Source organism: Thamnophis sirtalis, unplaced genomic scaffold (genome assembly GCF_051295495.1).
Source record: "Thamnophis sirtalis isolate CommonGarterSnake01/CBP01778 unplaced genomic scaffold, rThaSir2_p1.2 scaffold_12, whole genome shotgun sequence".
Taxonomy (NCBI): Eukaryota; Metazoa; Chordata; class Lepidosauria; order Squamata; family Natricidae; genus Thamnophis; species Thamnophis sirtalis.
Genome location: NW_028261392.1, coordinates 34,723,187 through 34,746,391, shown reverse-complemented (window position 1 = coordinate 34,746,391; position 23,205 = coordinate 34,723,187). Strand labels below are relative to the sequence as shown.

General features: G+C 36.7%; 1 protein-coding gene across 3 annotated transcripts; it reads right to left on the bottom strand.

The window, feature by feature from the left end:
- Positions 1-7,794: 7,794 nt before the first annotated feature.
- On the bottom strand, positions 7,795-23,133 carry CHST10 (carbohydrate sulfotransferase 10). 3 transcript variants are annotated; one of them, XM_087726402.1, is made up of 7 exons: positions 22,604-23,133; positions 17,693-17,831; positions 15,964-16,055; positions 13,212-13,446; positions 11,193-11,298; positions 8,557-8,954; positions 7,795-8,180 (listed from the first exon to the last, which is right to left on the bottom strand). In XM_087726402.1, the coding sequence occupies exons 2-7, from the start codon at positions 17,790-17,792 to the stop codon at positions 8,155-8,157; spliced, it is 957 nt and encodes a 318-aa protein (XP_087582528.1). In that variant the 5' UTR covers positions 17,793-17,831; positions 22,604-23,133; the 3' UTR covers positions 7,795-8,154. The 3 variants fall into 3 exon arrangements, with proteins under 3 accessions (XP_087582528.1, XP_087582526.1, XP_087582527.1); XM_087726400.1 differs by having other exon boundaries at positions 7,795-8,954; XM_087726401.1 differs by having other exon boundaries at positions 7,795-8,954; positions 17,693-17,828.
- Between the last annotated feature and the right edge of the window lie 72 nt (positions 23,134-23,205).

The following is a 23,205-nucleotide window of genomic DNA, read 5'->3' as shown; positions in this document are numbered from 1 at the left end:
TAACATCCATATAATCTAGTGATTTTCAATATACATAATACTGTTTCAAAATGCTTTACTATAGTTAATTAAGAATCCAAACAGAAAAATATTTTGCATGATAAACACTAGACTTTTTTTTTACCTGTACACAACTCAGAGTCCCTCTGTATCTAAACCTGATAAATAAGCACACTATTTTTATAGCTTTCTAAAAATATATTAGTTCCCAAATTTACCATCAGCAGGGATTAATTTTGCTACTCCCTTCAGTTTATTACAAAGATGTGTTTAAAGAAATATAAAATGGGTTTAAAACATATAGTTTCCTTGGGCCAGCAAGCTATGGATCTCCCTTCCTGAATTTTATCTCAGTTGGTCAGCTGTTCAGAAGAATCCCTTTATCTTTAGTGGAGCTTTTAAGGAAGATCATGTATATGTTATAGCAGTAGTTCCCAAACTTGGCAACTTTAAGACTTGTGGACTTCAACTCCCAGAATTCTCCAGCCAGCAGAGCAGAGCTGGCTGGAGAATTCTGGGAGATGAAGTCCACAAGTCTTAAAGTTGCCAAGTTTGGGAACCACTGTGTTATAGAGAAAGATCTCAGAGTACCTAGTTCGGTAATAATTCAGTTCTAGATGGCATTATATCTTCTGTTTTTTTACTTTTGGGATTTGGGGATCTAAATTCTGTGCTTTCACACATTGTTCTTATTTCTACTTTGGACCCTTGAGATTGCTACTGTTATAATCCACATGCCATAAACTTGCAATTGGCATTTCAGAACATTCTAGGCAAAAATGTTGCCATCATGATTGGGTCTGATATTGTCAAGTGGTATTCTAATGAGTTCCAATTCTTAAATGGGTATTCTGTTTTTTTTCTTTTGAAGAAAGAACAGATAAAATTAATGAAATAATCCTAATTCTTTTAGGTTCAGCTTGTGCCTCCTTTAGGAAATATGTATCTTTAAATGTTGCTGCTACCTCATATCTAGGAAAACAATACTTGGGCAAAATTGGAGATAATTGTTCTTTAAAGTTCCCATCAGCATTTGCATATCTTCAGATTTCTCCCTCTTTTCTCATGTTTAGTGGACTTCCTATCAATACCTTTCTCTTTTCCATTTCTGCAGTAATCCTCTTAATAGGGAACCTTACCCATAGCTTCTTTCACTTCAACATTCCACTATTTTTTCTTACCTTCCATTAGCATAATTCTGGAAACTTCTGTTGCATTCCATAGCACTCTTTTTATTGTGTTTCCAACAGTTTCCACATCATCTTCTTTTGGAGATTCTTTTTTTTTCCTCGTTCATTCTCTTGGCAACAGCTTGTACTTTTTCACACAAGACATACTTTCTCTTCTTGTAGTTTACTTTTTTCACTTTTCCTTTTTCCCAAAGTTCTACTTTTGACACTACTTAGTCTTTCTCACATTCCGAACTTACTCATCCTTGAATTGATGAGTGCTTTCTAACAGAACAAGCTTTTAGATTTATGCTAATTTCATTAAATAAATGGACATGCTTAAAGTTCATATTTGAAACAGACAAACGTGATATTGTACAAAGTAATTATTCATTCTTCAGTGTCTAAATCAGGGGTGTCAAACTGGCAGTGTCACGTCACGTGACTTATTAGGACTTTCCCCCCCTTTGCTAAACCGGGCGTGAGTGTGGTCAGCATGTGACACATCCGGCCCGTGGACCATGGTGACAGTTCTGTTCTAAATGATCAAGACTTTTTAAAAAATTCTTCCATTAATTCTCATCCAACCATTCATATCATTTAACAGAATATTTTCCCCTGAACTACATTCATTCAGAATACGAACAGTGTTTCTCCAAATCCATCCCTAATTTTTCCATTATCACTGTTTGCTGGATTATAACATGCAGCCGATAGATTCCTATTTTTGTATACGACCACAACTGAGATGATACATTGTTCTTTCCAACGTAAATGTTAGCCTTTTCACTTATAATTAGTTTTATAATTTCAGTTCCTAGCATTTATTCATTAACTCCATAAGATCAGATCACCTTCATGAAGATATTTAGCTGATGCTTTAGCAATACAATTCATCACACAAGTCTGCGTTTAAGGTCCCATAAATATTGTCTTCCCTTGCCCAACATGATGAGCTTGAGACTTTCACATATTTGGGTCAGAATAATAAAGATGTAAATTGAATTATCAGCTTTAGCGGTGTCTGTGGCACATACAGTATTTCCTGCTAACAGTCAGGGGGGGCTTAAATGGGGCTTTTGTTGTGCTTATGGGATACTGCTCAAAATGGTCAATCATTTTGAGCAGTATCCCATAAGCACAACAAAAGCCCCATTTAACCTCAACTAGCATGGTAGCACATGTTAATTAGGATCTCTAACATAACACAAATACCAGTCAAAGAACAAAATGTCTCATCCTTAGATTGTTAAAATAACTTAGTAAGCAAATCCATAAAATCTAACAACTCACAATGGGTTTATATTTTATGAGCTGACATGCAAACTGTAGTCAAGTTATGATCACAATGAAGCCTGCCCATTATGGTTGCATGATGGTGATGACCATTAAGCAAGATGACCTCACTTAATGACCTTCACCCTCCTTTTTCTCTGACGCAGCCATTAAATGCATGAGTTTTTAAGCAGACTATGGAGTACCTCAGGAGTGCCTGCCCTAGGCTGCCCGAGGCTTCACCTATTCCCTGAGGCATCCATGCTCCACTTCTTGCTTTTTGGGATCCCTGCAGTCCTTCTTAGCCAGTGACTTAGAGGAGATCAGGTTGGTTGGAGTTTAAACCCTCCAGTGACCAAAAAGAGATCAGGCCATCTGCAGCTTGCAATCCTCCTGCTTGTTTCCTTCCCATCCAGAGACTTACAGGTCTTGGCCTTCTCCAGGGCCCAGCAGCATCTACGGTAATTTACATTTCTGTTTTTTGCAGCTTCTTAGAGAAGCGCCCAGCCCAATACAAGATCAGCTTTTTTACATCCTTATGGCACATCAGATATTATTCTCATGAACCTATAGGGGATTCCCTTTTTGAAGAGACTCCACAAACTTCACAAACTAATGAAGTCTCCTTAAAAAAATGAGCCATCTCCAGGATTCTGAGAATAGCACTTGTTTTAGAATAGCCTAAGTTGCAAACTCCAGCTGGCCTGATCTCCTCTTAGTCATTGGGAGGGAAGGAAGCCAGAAGCTTTCAAGATACAGCTGATTCACATGAAGTATAGTTTGCCTGATCTTTGGCTGGATAAGTGGATGCAGGGACCTGGAGTGGGTGGGGGGCTGCAAGGTCCTTGAAGTCAGTCGTAAGGGCGGATGACTGAGATTGCTGCAGTGGCCATAACTTTGAAACTGGGTCATAAGTAGCTTTGGGGGAGGGATGTGTCATAATTTGAAATGATTGCTACATAATAAGCCAATGGCAATCTATATAACATAATCCTATATAGCAATAATGGCTAATGTTTTTGTCCTCGCGTGCCGAAATCGCATGCACAATAGCGTGCACAGACATGCCCATACCCACAATGCAATGTGCCTTAACCCCTGTGCATGCACGCATGATGCCCTGCACTCCCATCCCCCGTGCATGCGCATGAGCCTCTGTGCCCCATTTTGGGCCTAGGAGGCCTCCCTGAAGCCCCCCCTGGGATCAAAAATGGGCTGGGTAGGCACGTCAACCCCTCTGCTCCCCCACCCCCTACCTATGCACGCGCATCTCCTGCATGTGCAGCAAAGACTCAAAAATCAACTGGCTGGTAGGAGGTGCACGACCATGCACTGTGGAGCTGAGCTGGGCGAAGGCTCACATGTCCACAGAGAGGGATTCGCATGCCACCTGTGGCACGCATACCATAGATTCGCCATCATGGCTATATAATAGTCATTCAGTTTTAATAGGACTCGAGAAAGTCTGATCTGAAATTGTAATCTTAAGTTATTCATCAAAGTTAGAAAGCAAGAAGTATCTTGTCCAATTTATAAAAGCTTTGAAAGGTAGGTGATTTTCTTTCTTGGAATAGCCAATCATGTATTTGATCATTACAAAGGCATGGAAAAGGAGAAACAGACCCAACAGGACATAATGGAAACTATCCATAGACACATGAAGCGCACTTCACATAGTTGCATTATTGTGTGCAATTAGGCATTTCCAAATCCACAAAATGCTTGAAAGGGTTGAACACAGATTACATTATTATGTTAAGTAAATCTATCAAGTCTTACTGATCCCAATTGATCTACTCTAAGTATAATTACAACTGATTCTATCCTACAGTTCACTGAAATGTTGCTGCTCATTAGAAGAGTTTGTCTTGCTAATTTTTCTTTTGAGAATTTTTTGTGGTTTGGTTCATTAACAAGAAATTAATTGACCATTACTAGTATTAAAACTCAGGCAGCATCATTGGTTTTAAAAAGTAGAGAAAGCACTTGATAACATTGTAGCCTTAAGCAAATCAGCTCTTTTAAGTGCCTGCTCTGGAAAGACAGCCTCTTCACTACAAGGCAAACTGCTACTATGATAAGCATGGCTATAATTCTGGTTGTGGTCACAATAGGCAGAGGGCCTTAAGCAGTTACAGCAAATGACAATAGGGTGAGATAGATAATTAGGCCAGCATATGTTATGGTAATTAAATTATCTAATATGGCATAAGACAGGATGAAAGCATTAAGGAAAAGGCACATCAATATATATATATATTCTGGTTTCATCAATACTTGGAATAGTTATTCCATTGTAGACACTGATACAAAAACCTTTAGTTATAACAAAGCATGTGAAATTGATAATCCTTCACATTTAACTTTCCTTTGCTGATCAGCTATGAATATAGGATGAGCAAGATCTGGTCTTTTGAAATGTATTGAATTTAAGTTCTAGCAACCTCAAAAACTTGGCATATAGTATGAGGGCCTTGTTGGTGAGCTACATTTGAAGTGTCATGCTTTGCCCATTGGAGTAGTAATATGTAGATTGCAAAGAAATTCACTGCCTATGAATCTGCTCCTGGGTGGTTTTGTCTGTAACATTCTTTAGGATATGACACCTGTTCCAACCCCAATTGGTCCAACTTCATCTACATCATCTAGAAAAAACCCTACTCCTCCACATTGGGAACTAAAGAGAGTTGAAACAAGGAGGTGCTGCTTTTCAGTAGTTGCAGTAATCTTCTAAAGCAGTTTCCTTGTAAATATCAGGTAGGTGCTATCCCAGAGTCCCTTCTTTTAAGATAATGATGTTCCAGAGAACTTTTTAACCAATTTGGAACCATACTTTTCTTCTTTTTAAAATTTTTGCTTAATGTTCATTTTAAATTTAGTTTCTGTGTAAGCCATTGATGGATGAATTCATTGTAGCAGGATACAAATATAATACAAATAATATAGAATATAAATCTGAAACTGGTCAAATGATTTAAGGTTGCTCTGAGTCTTAACAGCTGAATATTTAGGAATATATAAAATTGGTTAAATGTCATTGAATGAGGGCTGTGCTCATATATATGATTTATATATTTAAGAGACATATGCTGATTTTTAGGAAAAAGTAGGGAAAACAAAACCAGTAATTGATTTCATTGACTGAGTACGAAGTGATGTCATGGAGTGGCAAGGGATGCCATCCGTAAACCAACTGTGATATTCATCTTTCTCATTCTTGAGGCAGAGAAATATACTATTTTGAAAGGTGCCCGTATCTTTTATGAGGTAAAAAAAATCACCACAAAAAATAGATTTGCAGCATAAATACAATCACCTGTATTTTATTTCATATTTATTTTGAGAACAGAGACATGGCTCAATATATTCTGGGCAATTAGAAGGGAAGATTCACTTTTTTATTAGAACTAATTTTAAGGCCTTAATTTGCTACACATTTCTCACATTATTACATTTTAATTCAGCAGAGAAATAACTTGCTCAGCTCATTAATCTTGAAATAAACATATTTTCTCCTACCACTTCATATAAAAATAACTTAAATCTTACTATGTCAGAGATCTTATTAATATCCTTTCTTTAGAAGGACAAGATTGAAGTTTTGTTATTTTCTTGCTAATAGTAAGGGCAGCTTCATATAGAATAATTTTTATAGAGATTACTTTTTTAAAGGAAAGCTGTAAGTACATACGCAAGTGGCAGTGTGCACGCACAAGCTTTCCACTCATGCACACAACAATGTAATGTGTAATTTTCCTACACAGAATAGGAATCTGTCAGGAAAAAGTCTACATAAAAAATATCCCATAATTCACAATACATAAATTTAAACCATTCTACACATTGCAAAATAAAAATAGCAGTGATCTATGTGGGGGTTATTTTATATGCTTTCTCTAATCACATAGGAAGTGCTAATTTATTGTGATTAAAGGCACCAGGCTAGAGACCAGGAGACTGTGAGTTCTAATCCTGCCTTTGGCATGAAAGCAACCCTCAGCCCTAGGCAGAAGGCAAAGGGAAATCATTCCTGAAAAATGTTGCCAAAGACTTCTCCATCGAATCACCAGGAGTCCAGACTAACTTGAAGGCACCAAAAAATAAAAAAATAAAAAAATCCCACAAAAGTTTTGAAGTTTTCTCCAGATTTGCTATAGTTGAGATGGAACGATTGTAAAACAGAACCATTTGTTAATAAATATAATACTGTCTACAGGCCCAGGTATTCCACCTCACCAAATTTGCTTTGTAGGACTTGGGAGAGCACTTAACTGTATGTCTTATTGTATTCCTTATTTACATGCAGGGGAGTAGAAAGGACCAAGCAGTTGTACAAACCCACCCCTGCTCATCTACTGTTACATTATGAATTTGATTACTGTTGTTTCTATATTGTGTAGAATGGCTCAGTTTTTAGGAATCTTTCTGAAATTAGCCCTCACTAGTATGGTCTTTATTTCACAGAAGGGAACAGTTTTGGCACTGATTTTTTTTAAGGTTTACAAATACAAAAGTTAAGAATTATAATCAGTTTAATAGATTTTCTCTTCATTTCCACCATTCTAGCCAAGGTCATTAAGACCTTATTACAGCACGTAAAGTATTGCTCCAAATTTACTTTTTGATGTACTGCTAACTAAAATTTAACTGGTTTGTTCCTCCTGAAAAACCAAGGGAACAAAGGCATCAACTTTAAGATATTATTGCTGGTGAACTTAAAAGTTTTCTTCATCTAAAAGAAATAACACGCACGTATTATGCTTTTACAATCCTGGGCATTTACATTTTATATTAATATTTCCATTGTTATGCACACAGACATCAATATTTTGGATTAAGCTGGCTGTTTTGATAATTTTATATGGCAAATTCTGCAGTGAAAGTATGAAAAAAACTCATTTGGAAAAATTGAGTACTTTGGGAGGAAGGATAATTTATTAATTTTATGAACCTGAAATAAACAAACCTAGTGGCCAGTTGTGAAACGTCCACATAAATTATTGGCCATAGGGATGGAATTATGCCTCATTAAGAGTAGAATGCAACATGGCATATGTTTATACCAATAGGCACCTGCTTCTAAATTTTGTAATCCATTTTATAATATCAAGATTTGAGAGATCAAAAATTACTTACATAACATATTACACATGAAATAAATATACCTTATGACAGCTTGCTGCCTCATCTATATGTATGGTTATTTCTTAAACTAAGAAACCCCAAAAATAAGATGCTAGGTTTCAATAGAACATTGATCTCATTCATTATGGCAACTTTATAATAGCACCACTGTGGGATAGGATTAGCAGACCATATCAAAATGCATAGACTTAATGATCCCGGTAAATTATGCAGTCAATACTGTACTGGTATTTATTTAAGGTTACAAAGCAAATGAAAAATCATTTTTAGTGTTCTCTAAAATTTCTTCAATGGGATCCATAGCTTATCTGGTTAAAGATTTTTCACCTCATAATAACTCAAGAGTTTACAAATTAAAATTTGTGCAACTATTATTTCTTGAATGAATAACAGTAAGCAACCATCATAAGGCTTTCAGATTGATTCCATGGTCTGGAGTCTTTTCCTTAAGTTACACAATACTTACCAATCTGTTTGGCCTCCATAGATTTGTAAGACCATTGACATAAGTGTTATTTCCTGCTCTTTCTAAATGTTTTGTATTCATATCAAGTTTCTTTACAGGTTACTGGTCCATTGATTCTCTATTGGCTAAGGAAAAAAGGAATGTCTGACATTTACTATCTTAGTAATTTTTGCACTGCTTTATCACAGTGTCATGTAGTAATACTTTTTTTAGTGACTAATTGGCAGTCCTTTGTGGCTCCTATTGCAAATATTCAACAAATGCAAAGAACATCTAGAAACATTGCAATAATATGAGCCTCAGTTACCCAGTATATGTTTACAGTTAAGATTTAGATTCATTTGCCCAGAATTTCTAGATACTAGTTTAGTAGAAAATCTGGTTCTTGATAGCCAAAAAGGTTAAAATCTCCTTCAAAGCGGGCATAAAGGCGCTTTATGTCTCTCTTGCTTACGCCTGAAAAATAGTGTTCCACTTTTGTTTTGTTATATATCGTTATACCTGGAGGAATTGTAGGATAAGATACCAGATGATCAATTCCTGCTTCCTTTAAGATGTATGGTGCATCTTCCTCCAAAGTTTCATGATGTCCAATTACGCTGTATGTTATTTCACAGGGGGCACATAATTCAACATAGGTTATCCAATGAATTATATGATCTCCAAATTGTATATCTAACCATCGATGATTTGGATCACCTAGGTAGCGCACGAAGTCCTCAAACTGCAGTCCTTTAGTCTCTGTGCGATTTTTTCTATATTTTCGAATAATTCCAGGAGCAATTTCATGTCTATACCAAGGTTCAAATCTAGGATTGTGGACAAATTTATCCTTAAATGCAGAAATAAGCCTTTCAAAAGGATCTCTTACGATGAAAAATTTGAAATACAGTTTCAATCTAAATGGAAAACATAAGCAAAAATAATTGTGGATGTATTTTAGTATTTTAAAATTTACTAAAAATTCAGTTTACAACAGTGCTGATTTGCCATATTAATGACTATAGTAGCAAATGATGTGCACTTGAGGCATCACATAGTTAGAGACTTTATAAACAGGTTAAATGTACTTGTTGGGGAAATTTTAAAAGAATATTTTTATTTTGCCGGTAAGCATTTTTGCACATTATTCAACTGAGAAATCTGCAAAAATTAGGATCTTTGATTGCTTCCAGTTACGTTCATCTAATGGCAGAATAGTATTATAGAACAGATGGTCCTCCCTTAATGATGTAATTGGGACAGGCAACTCATGACCACGTTGACTTAAAAAGCACAGTTCCAGCAGTTCCAATTGCTATCATTAGATGACTCCCACTCGGTTGCAGCATCCTGAGGCCATTTGCAGCTTCCTGCCAGCTTCTCCATTGACTTTCCTTGGTGGAAGTTAGCAATGAAAGTTACAAATGCTGTGATCATTGGAATTGCAAGCTGATTGCCAAGTGATCATGATCACATGATCGTGGGACACTGACAACCATGAGTGTGACGAACAGTTGTAAATCGCTTTGTTTATCATTACCATAACTTTGAATGGTTGCTGAAAAAAGACTATTGTAATTGGTTCCTAGACCTATAAAAACTGCTAGCTTCTCCATTTTAAGTAAAAGATCTACCTCCTTGCTGGATTATAGAAAGGCTCTTAGAAAGAAAATTGAGAAGTTTGTGTCTATCATGCAGGTATCCAATGCTACTAAATGCAGAATGTTGAAATTCTTACAACACTATCCTTTTCTTCTCAATCTTGTTAAGCTCCTTGAGAATATTATTTGGAAAGAATCAAGGCACTGCTAGTTAGGCAATTGCCAAAGAACCTGATAGCAATCTGTCAATAGGATTTACTCAGTGTTGTATGTCTTGTAAATCTGTTCCAAGAAGTGCACAATCAACTTCTGTCCCTGAACAGAAATCTGTTCACTTAATGTGGAATGCACCTGCTAAAATAGCTGACTATTTTAAAAAAGCAAAAAATAAAGATAGAGATTAAATTAAGTCAAATTATACAAAGAGTCCTTAAAAGTCTATTTAAAGAGATGACAATGTCAACATGTTTTTTTCTTCTTCGCCTGCTCCTAGGACTATACAGGTAATCCTTGCTTAGTGACTCCCTCATTTAGCAACTTTTTACAATTATGACAGTGATGAAGAAGTAACTTTATGATCAATCCTGACATTTATGATCTTACTAGTCCCAAATGTAGCAACTAAACAAAGATTTGCCGCACTCAAATTATTTTTTCATAGTTATATCTTATTTTTAAAGATGCAAATGCTATCAAGGCCACTTATGAATGCCATTTATTATCAAGATTAAGAATTATTTTTTAAAAATGACATAATAACTATAACCATCACAGTTTTCACAGAACTATTGCTTGTAAAGGTCTCTGTTTTTGTATGTAGGCAGTCAACTCCGTCCTTGCTTCCACATGATTTCTTAGAAATCCCAAAGCAGTACTTTATAGCTATACTCTCTTCTAAAGCCACGATGTGACATGCAAAAATAACAAAAATTGGATTTTATAGCAAACTGATCTTTACTACAATTTTAATGCTTCTCATATAACTGTGAGCCTATACGGAGAAAAGACAGATCATCATCCAAAGGTATAATACAGGTAGACCTAGATTTACAACAGTATTGAAAAAAGTGACTTATGACAATTTTTCATACTTATGATCCTTGCAGCATTCCCATGGTCACATGATTTACATTCAGATGCTTGGCAACTGGTTTCATATTTATGATGGTTATGGTGTCTTGGGATCATATGGTCTCCTTTTGCAACTTTCTGCTAAGCAAAGTTAATGGGGAAGCCAAATTCACTTAATAACTGTGTTACTAACTTAACAACTTCAATGATTCACTTAACAACTGTGGCAAGAAAAATTGTAAAATGGGGCAAAACTCACTTCACAAATTTCTCACTTAGCAACATAAATTCTGGACTCAAATTGTGGTTATAAGTCGAGGACTACCTGTAAAACCCTTTCTGATTATTGCCTCTATTTAAGAGTCTATGGGAGTGGGCAGCTATAATACAATTTAAATAAATAATCATAAGCTGCACAAATGATCAAAAATGAGATTTTCATAATGGAAAGAGTTTTCAAAGACACATTAAAATACTACTTACCTTTTTTCAATTTCAGAATCACTGAAAGAAGATAAGCGTGGAAGACCATTCTTCTCATGGTCATGCACAATGTTTTCAGGGATCTCGTCGATGGAAGGAAAAGCTCCTGAGGAAATAAGTTAGAACTTGCTCTTACAATAGCACCTTTCATTCCATTCCCATTATGATCTACACTAGTGGCTATTATGATTATTTATTTGTTATTAAGTAAAAAGATAAAGACAAATCAGGCTTTGGTGACTTCATGAAAATGTCCTTCAAGTAGTTTGCTGCTGCCTATTTATAGAATACTTTTCTACTTTACGGTCCAGTCTCCATGTCCTGATATTGCTATTAAGTTTCTCATCTTCCTACAATTCAGTCCTGAACCCCAAATTACTCTTTAAAAAATGGAAAGTTCAATGAATTATTTTCATCACAAGTCTCCATGTAACAGCATGTTGTGACAATCTAGGGTTTCTATTCAAAGATCTTGGAGTCTGCATATTGGAGTAATTAATGTCAGCATGCCAGATTATAACATTCTATACGTGGATATTTTATCCCAAGTCAGACCAATTGCTGAATCTGGAACTGCAATGGCTGGATCCAAAAATACAGTGGGTCAATTGTACTAGTTTTTTTTAGAGATGGGCAGAAAGTCAGATTCCTAATTCTGACGTGTGTTTAGCCAATTCCTGATTTCATACTACCTAGACTTATGTGTAACTCTCCATTACAGCCTTATGCCTGAAAAGGATATAAGATAGAATATAACCATACAGGTAGTTAGCAAGTTTGGCCTGTCCTTAAGCCAAAATCTAATATTGTAGAAATCTGTTTATACACTAGGACTTCTTTTTCCTTTACTTGTAATAACAAATCTCTTGTCATCCTATCTGCTCCAAAGGGTCTCGAATTTTTAAGAAAGACTCTGAGTGTACCTATTTAGGTCCTATTTAGGTCCACTGTTAGAAGGAATGCCATCAACAGAAGACCTTAATTACAATATTTTAATCAAATTGTTCCCAAAGTCAAATTGTTCAAAGCAATATTGTCTTTCACATAATATCCAAATGGAATTGATCCGATTTTATAATGTAGTAGAGTTAAATCTGTCTCACTGCCTACTTTTGTTTTATGTTAAAATCAAAGGTGCTACTAAAATAAATTAAAATTTTATTACTCTGTTTTATATGTTTCTTGGTGTTTGTTATTTTTACAAATTATTTTAATTTTTTAATTAAATTTGCCCTGAACTAAATGTTACCAATGTTTCAAAATGGATTCAATGAAAATGTGATAACAGATAAAGCATTATCTGTTCCTTCTAAGTAGGATAGGCTGTCAGACACCCATCTATATCTATATCTGTCTGAGATAGATGTGGTGCTACTGCTCATGTGATTTAAAATAAAACTGAATAAACATTCTACCAAAAAACCTGTATATATTCCCTAAATATCGTGTTAGGTTCAAGTAGTAATTGATTGCTATATTCTAAAAAAAAAATGGATATACACATTTAAACTATTGACTTGTATTAATTCCAGCCATGGAAACCATCATTTTCCAGTAGAGATTAAAATATGGAAATACATTGCAAACATTTTTGCAATCATCCTTTTCTTCCTCCCTTCTCCAAGCTGCATTTTGATCAAATTTTATGTTGTGAAGAATCCTGGGATCTTGAGAGCTTTAAATTAAACCTTTAAATTTAAGGTACCTGTGATACCTTAGTTGCCTAACTTTAAAAGGTTAGCATAATTTCTCCTTTATTAATCCCAGCACACAATCATTTCACAAAATAACCAGGACAGGAAGTCTATTATATATGTAATCTTTAGGTGGGCAGTAACATATCTAAGCAGAAGAGCTAGAACGTGGTTAGGATACTCTAAGCAGCTTTCAAGCAAAATATAAAATGCCAAAAATAAAAATGTATTCCACTAAATCATATTATTTTTATATTTTGCTCTTTGAAATTTTTGAAATCTTTTTTTGTCTAAGCAAACACACATTTGAAATTTAAATAAATACCATTTAAAACAATCAAGACTTTCTTCCACTGAGTATTGCCAACTTTTGGAGTTTGACAGAAGAGGATCTTGTGCTTGTCACATACAAAAATTCGGTCCAAAACAAACTTGGAAACAGGAGTATGGGTGAGGTTTTTCAGAGATGCATCTTGGCAGACATTCCTGAGTAGTTCAAGCCTCTCTATATGGACCAGGCCTTCATGTACAAGGTCTTCAGATAGACCTTTTCCTATTGTCTTGATATAAAAATGGATTGGGATGGCAGAAGAGAAAGACAAAAATTATTTTGCATTTCAACGTTCAACTCATACAAGAAATCTAGCATTTCAAAAACATTCAGGTAGTCCTTGACTTACATCCATTTGTTTAATGACCTTTCAAAATTACAACGGTACTGAAAAAAGTGACTTAGGACCATTTTCATATGACCATTGTTAGCATCTTCATGGTCACATGATTTAAAATTCAGATGCTTGGCAACTGGCATGTATTTATGACAGTTGCAATGTCCCAGGGTCATGTGATCACATTTTGCAACCATCTGATAAGCAAAGTCAATTAGAAACTCAGATTAATTTAACAACTGTTACTGACTTAACCATAGCAGTAATTCACTTAACTGTAGCAAGAAAGGTTGCAAAATGGGGCAAAATTAATTGTTTTGCTTAGACCTTTGGGGCTCAATTGTGGTCTTAAGTTGAGGACTATCTGTACAAGGTTTCTAAAGGTATCGGTATCGCAGTATTACTAAGGTGACCAGACGTCCCGATTTTGGCGGGACAGTCACGATTTATAACAATTTGTCCTGTGTCCCGGGGCGTTTTTAAAAAGTCCCGATTTTCTGGCTTCATGTTGAAAGCCCAGTGGATTTGCTTAAGAAATCCTAACCAGGGCAAGACAAAAGACACTGTCTAAACCCTCTCTCTGTCTCAGTACTTTCATTGAAGATATTAAAACGTTAAAGCAAGAAAACAGACACCCCCCCGCGCCCCTTTTACCTCATTTTATAAGAAAAGATGACCCAGTACCATAGAGCTGCAGGAAATACTTGGCTAGAGAAGTCGTGAGTGTTCCTTCCTGGATTTCCCAGAGGGGAGGGGCACGGAGGTTGGAAGTCGGCTCGTGTGGAAAAAATGGTGGCAAAGTTTCTTTGAAAAATATTTCCCTGACTAATTTCACCATTTTAATTTGCTCAGTTCTTTGTATTAACATCTACATCATTCTGGATTGACAAGTGGAGTACTCACTTGTGCCTGCTAGTAAGTGAGCTGGGGTTTTCTTCTTTTATTTTTTAAATGTATTTTAAAATAATATTTTATTTATTGTGCATAGGATTTTTTTAAAATTGTTTTATTCTGTGTTTATTCTTTTTTTAAATTGTCTTAGACTATTTAAAAAAAGATTCTATCCAAAATAAATTGAAGTGAAACCATTTTAAAAAATTCTATGCACAATACTTTGAAATATATTGTGCATAGAATTTTTAAAAATAGTTTTACTTCAATTTATCCTGTGTGGAATAGTTTGAAATGTTTTACTTCAATTTATTCTGTGTGGATTCTTTTTTTAAATTGTCTTAGACTATTTAAAAAAAGATTCTATCCAAAATACAAAATATCAGCTGCAGTTATTCACTTAAGAACTGTGGCAAGAAAGGTGGTATAGTGACCAAAGTTACAATGGCATTGAAAAAAGTGACCGATGACCATTTTTCACACTTAGCGACCATTTTCACACTTAGCGACCGTTGCAGCATCCTCATGGTCACGTGATTAAAATTTTGATGTTTGGCAACAGTTACAATTTATATTTGTAAATTGTAGTTATGTTGAAATTAAAAAAATATTACAATACTATTTTTGCGTTGTATGAAAATTTTTGTTGCTCCGTATAAAATTTTTAATCAAGCCCCCCTCCCACCCCTGGTCAAAGGTGTCCCTCTTTACCAATCTGAAAATCTGGTCACCTTAAGTATTACTGTCTTCTGAATTAACTATTTCTGTCAAGCTGATGCAAAGTAATTTGATTTCAGCAGTAAGGAAACAAAATTTTAGAAATTGAATTACAACTAAATGGGGAACACAAACCAAACAATATTCTAAATGTAAACTAAAATGAATGAATATTTTTTTTCTGACCATAGAAATAAAAGGGAAGATGATTTTCACTTTACATCAGCTTCCGTTGCAAACTTTGGATGGTTCTGTATAAACTATACTGATTAAAAATAAAAATTATGCAAAAATGTTGCACAGTGGTTGTGTTAATTTTTTTAATTTAAATGAAAAACTGAAGTACAATTTAGAAACGTATAGAGCTTCTAGATGTGTTCTAAAAGCTGTTACAGAAAGTGGTTCTCCAGATTATTGTTATTATAATCTGTTATTATGTTCAACAGATTCCTAGATAAGCATGTTTAGGAATGTATCCCCAATTATATACACAAATATAAAATACTGTGTTTTAAAAAATGAATATAACCCAATAATGTAACAAAATTTTAATTCATAAAACAATACCAAAGTAGTTTTCAAAACTAAAACTTCTCAATTCCTGGACAATAAAGCAAGGGAAAATTGCTTTTGAACAGAAGGCAATACAGATGGCTACAGTGATGCTTTGCTCATAAATCTCTATACTATTTGGCTGACTGATTCTAAGAACCAGTTACAATCTAACATAATGAAAAATGACATAGAGAACTCTGCAACCATACCATTTATTTAGCCTTTCAACCTGTCCCTTTTATATACCTGGAATTGTCCCGGAAGTCTCTTCTCTTTTGTTACGTGATCTTTTCCTACTTCAGTTATAGTTGTTGGTATTACTGGCTTGGCACCATGAACTAGATGAAGAAAACAGAGCAGGTAAAGAAAAGCAAACTTTTTCCCCCTTCATACTGCATAAATGATTTGATTGATCACAACTTATACTCACAAGATTATAATTAAATTAGCTGGATACCCATGCTCCGCTACGAAACTATGTGATTGGGTTTGATAAATGGACACTTACAGCTTGAAAATTAATGAGTAGATGATCAGCCTCTCCTCTCCCCTTCTCTCCCTCAGGTTTGCCCCACAGAAGCCTCTCTTCTTCTCTCCCTCAGGCTTGCCCCACAGAAGCCTTTCCTCTCCTATCCCCCTTCTCTCCCTCAGGCTAGCCCCACTGATCCTCTCCTATCTTATTCCCTTCTCTCCCTCAGGCTTGTCCCATAGAGGCCTCTCCTATCTTATCCCTTTCTCTCCCTCAAGCTGACCTCATTATCTAAACTCCAAGCCCGCAAGCCAGATGAGTCATGCACTGGCCACCGCATGCCCAAGTGGCAGTTGGAACAGAATTCTTTTCAGATGGGGAGGGGGAGAAGAACGTCTAACTCATTAGCATCAGTGTGTGAGATCTATCTCTCTCTCTCTCTTACACACACACACACACACACACACAGATAATGTATAAGAAATATTAATGATCTGATGGTCATTTTGAAAAACCCTTCCTTAGCAAGTACCTAGAAGCCAAGAGGAACATATGTGCCGAATTTCAAGATTGTAGGCTTTACAGTTCTGAGATTTCGTGATGAGTGAGTGGATTTGGGGTGTGTGTGTGTACACTTCAAATCAGGCTGTAATTCAAAGTTTTAAATAGAATGCAAATTATTTAAAAAACAAATTTCATGATTTGGAAACCCTTAGTAGAATAACCTCTGTAAACCAGATTCTCCAAACTTGTCACCTACATGGATTGAGACAATACAGTACTCCCCATCTTCTGAGACTGTTATGTTTGTGCTGTTTCTTAAACCAAGTCTGAAAATACGTCATTTTTACCACAAGGACTGAATTTTAGACTAGAAGCATAAAAAAGGAAAGTCTCACAAAATTATGTAAGTATTGCAAAGTTAATTGGAAGATGTTAACTTGGTATTGTGTTTCTAATGAATTAAGACCATTCTCCTAGTCTGTAAAAGGAACAGGGATAGAAGTATCTAATAGAACTAAGCAAAAACCTTCCCTACAGGACAGGACATAAGTAATTTTAATGTCTATGCACAAGTATTATAGGTTAAATTGAAAAGGAAAAATACACAAAATGCTCAGATATGTTAAAATCAGTATCTGTACCTTTCCATATAAAATTAAAAAGCTATTAAATCTTCGTTTCACTTTTATTTTCCTAGATAGTGTTCAATGTTGAAAGAAATAAGGAATAATTGTAATATTCAACATTTAGACATTTGCCAAAAACAAAGACAGAAAAAGCCAAGAAAAAGTGGGAATCACTTGCATTAAATATTTCACTGTTACAACTCACAGGCAAGCTGCATAATCATTTAGGTTTATTTTGAAGTCAACATAATGAAAATATGAATGGATAAGAAAAAACAAAACTAGAAGATCCGTTTAATTTTTCTCACACTGTTTTGGACACAAAAATTGTTCAGCAATTACTTGTATTAATAAGAATAAAGTTGGATCAACTTACCATCAGGATCTTTGAAGGTCAATGTGATGAACTTGCTAGCAACCATGAACATGAATATTACCCAAAAGCATGCAGCTAACAGCAGCCACCGGTGGTGCATGATGTCAGATATGATCCATGTAACATCTGTTAGTTTCTGCTTTTTAAAAACCAGAAAAATAAAATAATGTGTACCCTTTTGTTTTATGAGCAGTCTCTACAAATAACAAAAGATATCTGAAATACACTATATACACTATTAAGGGGTCTCACAGCACAGCCTTTAAACTACCTATGGTGTTTGTCTTCCTGCTGTATTATTATTTTTGCTGAAAAGAGAAATCTATTTAGTTGCCCTAAATTTCAGTTTGTTCTCATCTATATGGAGAATTAAAGAAATGCTCCTTATGTAACAAAGCAAAGTTTGAATGCAAAAAAAAGCAGCTTAGAGATTTTAATGTATTTTTGCATGGATAGAAGAAAAATGAGGTTTTCCTTCATTGTTATTAAGTTTACTGCGTAACCATTCAGATTTAGCAATATTATTCGCCATCCTAAACATATTTGAGTAGCTTAATTTTAAAAATGAGAATTTAGTTTATTATAACTATGTTGGAGAAAAAGACTTTAGCAATAATATCAAAGGTTAGAGAATATAGCTATTGAGCTCAGTAAGCAAGTGAAGTTGATGAGGTATCTTGACATAAAAAAATAATTCCCTAAACTTATTTTTCTAATTTTCCCAAAATTAAAAGGTAATTTTGCAATTAACTTCAAAACTTTCCCCCCATTATCAGGTAATTTTGTAAATACATACACATGTGCTGTGTTTCTAGGAAAGAATCAATCTTCCTTTGAATAATCAGTTTTTAATGAGCCCTATCAACACTGCTGTTTTCACCATGCTCACTCACAACAGATTTGTAAAAGACAACAGCACATAATTGCCAGAATTAAGAAGCCCAATTACCATGCAATCATATATTACTCAGAATAAGTTCAATGGGATTCTGCTCAATGAAGTGTATATACAACAGCATACTCCATCTTTGGTCACAATGCAGGTGAAGTGTCTCATATGGAAGTTCAAAAAAGTGGAGCCTATCTCATTGCAGGAGTTCAGAGGTTCGAAAGGGCAGGTGCCATAGCAGAGACCCATCTCCTGGATCCTGCCAGCCAGAATTCCTTGTCTGACAGGGCCTGTAGCATGTCTCCTCTGCTGACACAGGTGTGGTGGGGTGCTTATATTACACTGACCTCAGCATAAGACAAAATTGAGTACTAGTGTGTGTCAGTCTCTGCTTTGCTGCTGCTTCGGCTGTCATTGAAACGGGGGAGGGGGGCATGGTATCTGGGAGGGGAATCATTATGTGCTGGAGGAAGTTTCTAGTCGCTGATCTGACCACCTTACTGCGCATGTGGAAGAGGGGAGTTTCCAACTGTCTGGCATTCCATCCTGATGACACTTTTTGAAGTTGTCTCCCACCTGACAGTTGGGTGCATTATAATTGTACTATGTACAGGGGTGCCAAGGGGAGGGGATTGAATTGTACTTGATATTATCTGCTTTCACGCCTAATTAACCAGACTCAGCTTTGCTTTGCAACTGTTCATTTATAATTAGTAAAAGTACACTTGATTTCAATTCAAATGGAGTCCAGTGGTTTCCTTTCCTGATTACTAAATGAAGTCAATGCTGACAATAAGCTGAGTCTTCTTTTGCACCCAACCCGGAGCTAAAAACTACTGAGGGGGGTGCCCTCACAAGAAAAGAAATGTCTTTGCATGTAAATGACCAGGAGGAAGAGGAGGGGGCAATGGCGGGACCATCTTTAACTGAAAGTCTGGCTGAACTAAGAGTGGAAGAACCTGCCGTTCATCCCAGATGGACTTGGGGTATGGGACAAAAAGAGGAGCCTGAGGAATTGGGTTAGGGTCCAGTGGTTTCCTTTCCTGATTACTAAATGAAGTCAATGCTGACAGTGTGTCTTTTATTAGCAATTTGGCTTAATTATGTATATGAATTTTATAAAATAATTACCATTTTACTGCCCACTGATATAAATTAATCTAATATGTGCAAGGAAAAGACAATTGAAATTAATGTATAATGGAACTTATGACAATTAAGTCCAAAACTTCTGTTGTTAAGTGAGACATTTAAGTGAGTTTTATTCCATTTTACAATCTTTCTTGCCACATTGTTAAGTGAATCACTGCAGTTGATAAAAGTTAATAACCCAGTTGTTAAATGAATTTGATTTCCCCATTGACTTTGCTTGTAAGAAGGCTGCAAAAGGTGATCACATGACCCTGGGATAAAGCAATGGTTCTAAGTATGAGTCAATTGCCAAGCATCTGAATTTTGATTACATAATCATAGGGGTGCTACAAAAGTTGTTAAGTATGAAAAACGGTGATAAGTCACTTTTTTCAGTGCTGTTGTAACTTTGAACGGTTTCTAAATAAACTGTTGTAAGCTGAGTACTACATTGACTTATAACTAGTTGCTTAGCAACTGCTGGAAGTCACAACAGCCCCTCCCCCAAAGGTACTTATGATCCCATTCCAAATTTCTGTCAGCTGGTGACATGATCATATTTTGGGCAACTATTAACTGAACAATTTATTTATAGCAATTTCAAGCACCCTGTGGTCACATGATTATCATTTGCAATAGTTTTGCTGAAAATCATCATTTGCTTCCAGTTTTCAGCAAAAATGCCTCATAACAAACAATAGGCTTGCGCAATGATTGTGGTGTTTAACGTCCGCTGCAAAAAAGGTCATAAAATTGGGTTGGTCATATGATGACTCACACTATAACCTTTATAGGGCTTATGGCTCTTAATTGGTAGGCTTCATTATAGTCGTAAGTCAAGGACTACGTGTAAAAAGACTCTTGCCTTTGGCCTAAAGAGCAAATTGTATTTTCATATGGAGGGAATGTTTTGATGCAAAGGAAGAGGTTCTCCTTCACTGCAGACTTTCCAGCTCCTCTCCTGTTCTAGGGACTGATTAAATAAAAATTAATATGCTCTCTTCTCCTGCTTTACAACATCAGGAAACTCCCTTGTGGCTCACAGCTAAGCAGTCTCAATACCAGATTTTGACAAATGCCTAAATCTATGAGTCTAGCCATCAATCAAAATTTCCCTAGCCCACATTTGGGAGCAGAACTGGTGAATTCATGTACTGTGCATTGAACCAATCCAATTGAGAGATGACTAAGGCACAAGTGACACAGAGTTAATGCCTGCTTTCTCAGGCTATTGCTGCTTAAGATGGAGTTACTATATGTAAATGCCCTCTTTCCCACAGATGCCGCCTGCTCTTTGAGATCTTCAAATTGTGAACATCTGGGAAGCACAATCCTGTTCAGACTAATTTCATGTTGAATAGGACCACATCAACCTCTGCAGTAATCATCAATGAAAAGGTCTACTGCTCAACTTTGCCCTCACAACTGCCTCTATCCCTTCAGGAATGAGAACTATATAATATAGTGCTCCCCATTCCTGATGCTTGAAGAACAAAAGAATGATAACAAGAAGGTTCTGAAAGCTGCTGAAACCAAGTCCGATCAGAATGATCACTTTCCTGTCCCACCAGAAATCACTGACAGGGGGAACAATGCCTTTTCTATACTGAGCCAAAAGTGAAATGGGTCTAGATAATCTGCTTCTCCAGGGATCTCAAGTTCAAGGCAAAACCCTGCTGTATACTTGCCCCCAAAAAGCTGGAGATTAGATAATATTTATATAGTATATTGGAGTTGAGTGATGGCTTCCGGAGGAGGTATACCACCCTTTTTTCAAAGAAAATGTTTAACTCCTTTCTGAAGGATAGATTTTCTACCATTCTGATTCAGCTTTCAGTCATCTATCTGGAGACTTTTATTATCTAGGAGTGTTGTTGACTGTGGGGAGCTGAGCTGATACAGGTAAACAGGCAGTCCTTGCTTACTGATTGCCTCATTTAGAGACCAATCAAAATTACAATGGTGTTAAAAAAAACCTGCAGCTTTGTGACCAATTCTCACATTTATAATTGTCATTGTGTCCCACAGTCACTTGATTATTATTTATGTGCTTCCCTAGTGGCTTGCGACTAGCAAAATTAATGGAGAAAAATTACAAGTTGGGGTTGCAATTGTGTGTCTAAGCAAGAGTGACTTGTACTACAGAGGTAAGATTCACAGTATCAAACTCATCTCAAGATAACTTTGCAAGATGAGACTTCACCTTCTCTGGGCCCACCTAGCTAGCATCAAGGTGACCAACTTGAACACTTTACAGCAACTGTATTTAATTAATAAATTGTTTAATCTGTAATTTCCCAATATTGAATATGCTCTTTTTCACAATTATAGCACACTGAGTGTGGGAAACTGAAAATTCCTTTCCTGAGCAATTCAGCCAGTTTTGGACTTCAGGACATATGTAAAGCATTTGTAGAAAAGGACAAATCTGATTGTGAACTATAAATCTTTACCTATTTGGTTAGTTTATGGTTCAATGTAATGTGCAAATCCAGAAAATGGGTCAATTCAATGAGGTAAAAACATGGTCTGTCAATAGTCAATTGTTCCAAAATAATAAACCAGTTTTCGTTTGGACTGCATATTTAGGCTATGACATTTATGTAAGAAATGACATAGTTTCTTTAACGCTTTAAATTCAAGAATAAGTTGCGTTCTCTATGAACCGGAAAGGTTTTCATCTTGCTTAAATCCAGATCATTGGTGGTTCACTGTATAACGGAACTCGGAAAACTAGGTTGAGAAAGCAATGATTGAGTCACACAGTAGGTAAGCGTGTGACGCAAAGACACCGTTGCTGGTGTTAACTGCCCGCTCCCAGGCGTCTTAACAACCTCTCATTATGCCCGCCACAGGCTCCCCCCGCTGCATACGGAGAAGTAAATACTTACTCCCGAGGAGGATGTGTCAAACGAGCCAATCCCTTTGGGGTCCAAGAGGAACCATTTATTTGCCCACGGCCGAAGGCCAGCGCTTCTGGAGAGAGAGGCCTTCGTGCAACGCGCCTCCCTTGGGTTACATCGCAGCTGGGGTCCTGTCGCCGCCGGGGATCGCGCTGAAAAAGCCTCTTCCCCGGGCCGCAGTTGCTCAGCAACGCAGCGCCGTGTTCGCCTCGCGCATGGTGCGTGCCATCTTTTTCCAGGGCCGCCCGTCGTGATAGCGTTACCGGCCGGGCCACCGAAAAGACTTCACTTCAGCCGACCACAGGGACAGCCAAGCTCGGCTGCAGCTGCAATTGCAGCTGCATCGCCCTTGGCTCGGCTCGCCTCCGCGGCTTCCAGCAGCAACAGGGCCACCCGCCTGGATGTTCCCTTTAGCGACGGTTGCCTGGCTGCGCTGAATCGCCACCAACCACTGCCTCCATTTCCTTGCTTGCCTTCAAACTAGCCCCGCGGCGCCCTTCTCTGCGCTGCCTCCCGGGGCAGGCCTCTGAGGAGGCGGGGAAGGAAGAGAAAGGCGGGAGGGGGGAGAGGGAGAAGGCGGCCGCCAACCA

What these genes read in the sequence shown, in the direction of transcription:
- CHST10 (XM_087726400.1), bottom strand. Translation starts at nt 17,792, where the DNA reads ATGCACCACCGGTGGCTGCTGTTAGCTGCATGCTTTTGGGTAATATTC. An exon ending in GACCTTCAAAGATCCTGATG is followed by an intron (nt 16,056 to 17,692) that starts GTAAGTTGATCC and finishes TTCTTCATCTAG; the next exon opens with TTCATGGTGCCAAGCCAGTA. An exon ending in GACTTCCGGGACAATTCCAG is followed by an intron (nt 13,447 to 15,963) that starts GTATATAAAAGG and finishes TTTTATATCAAG; the next exon opens with ACAATAGGAAAAGGTCTATC.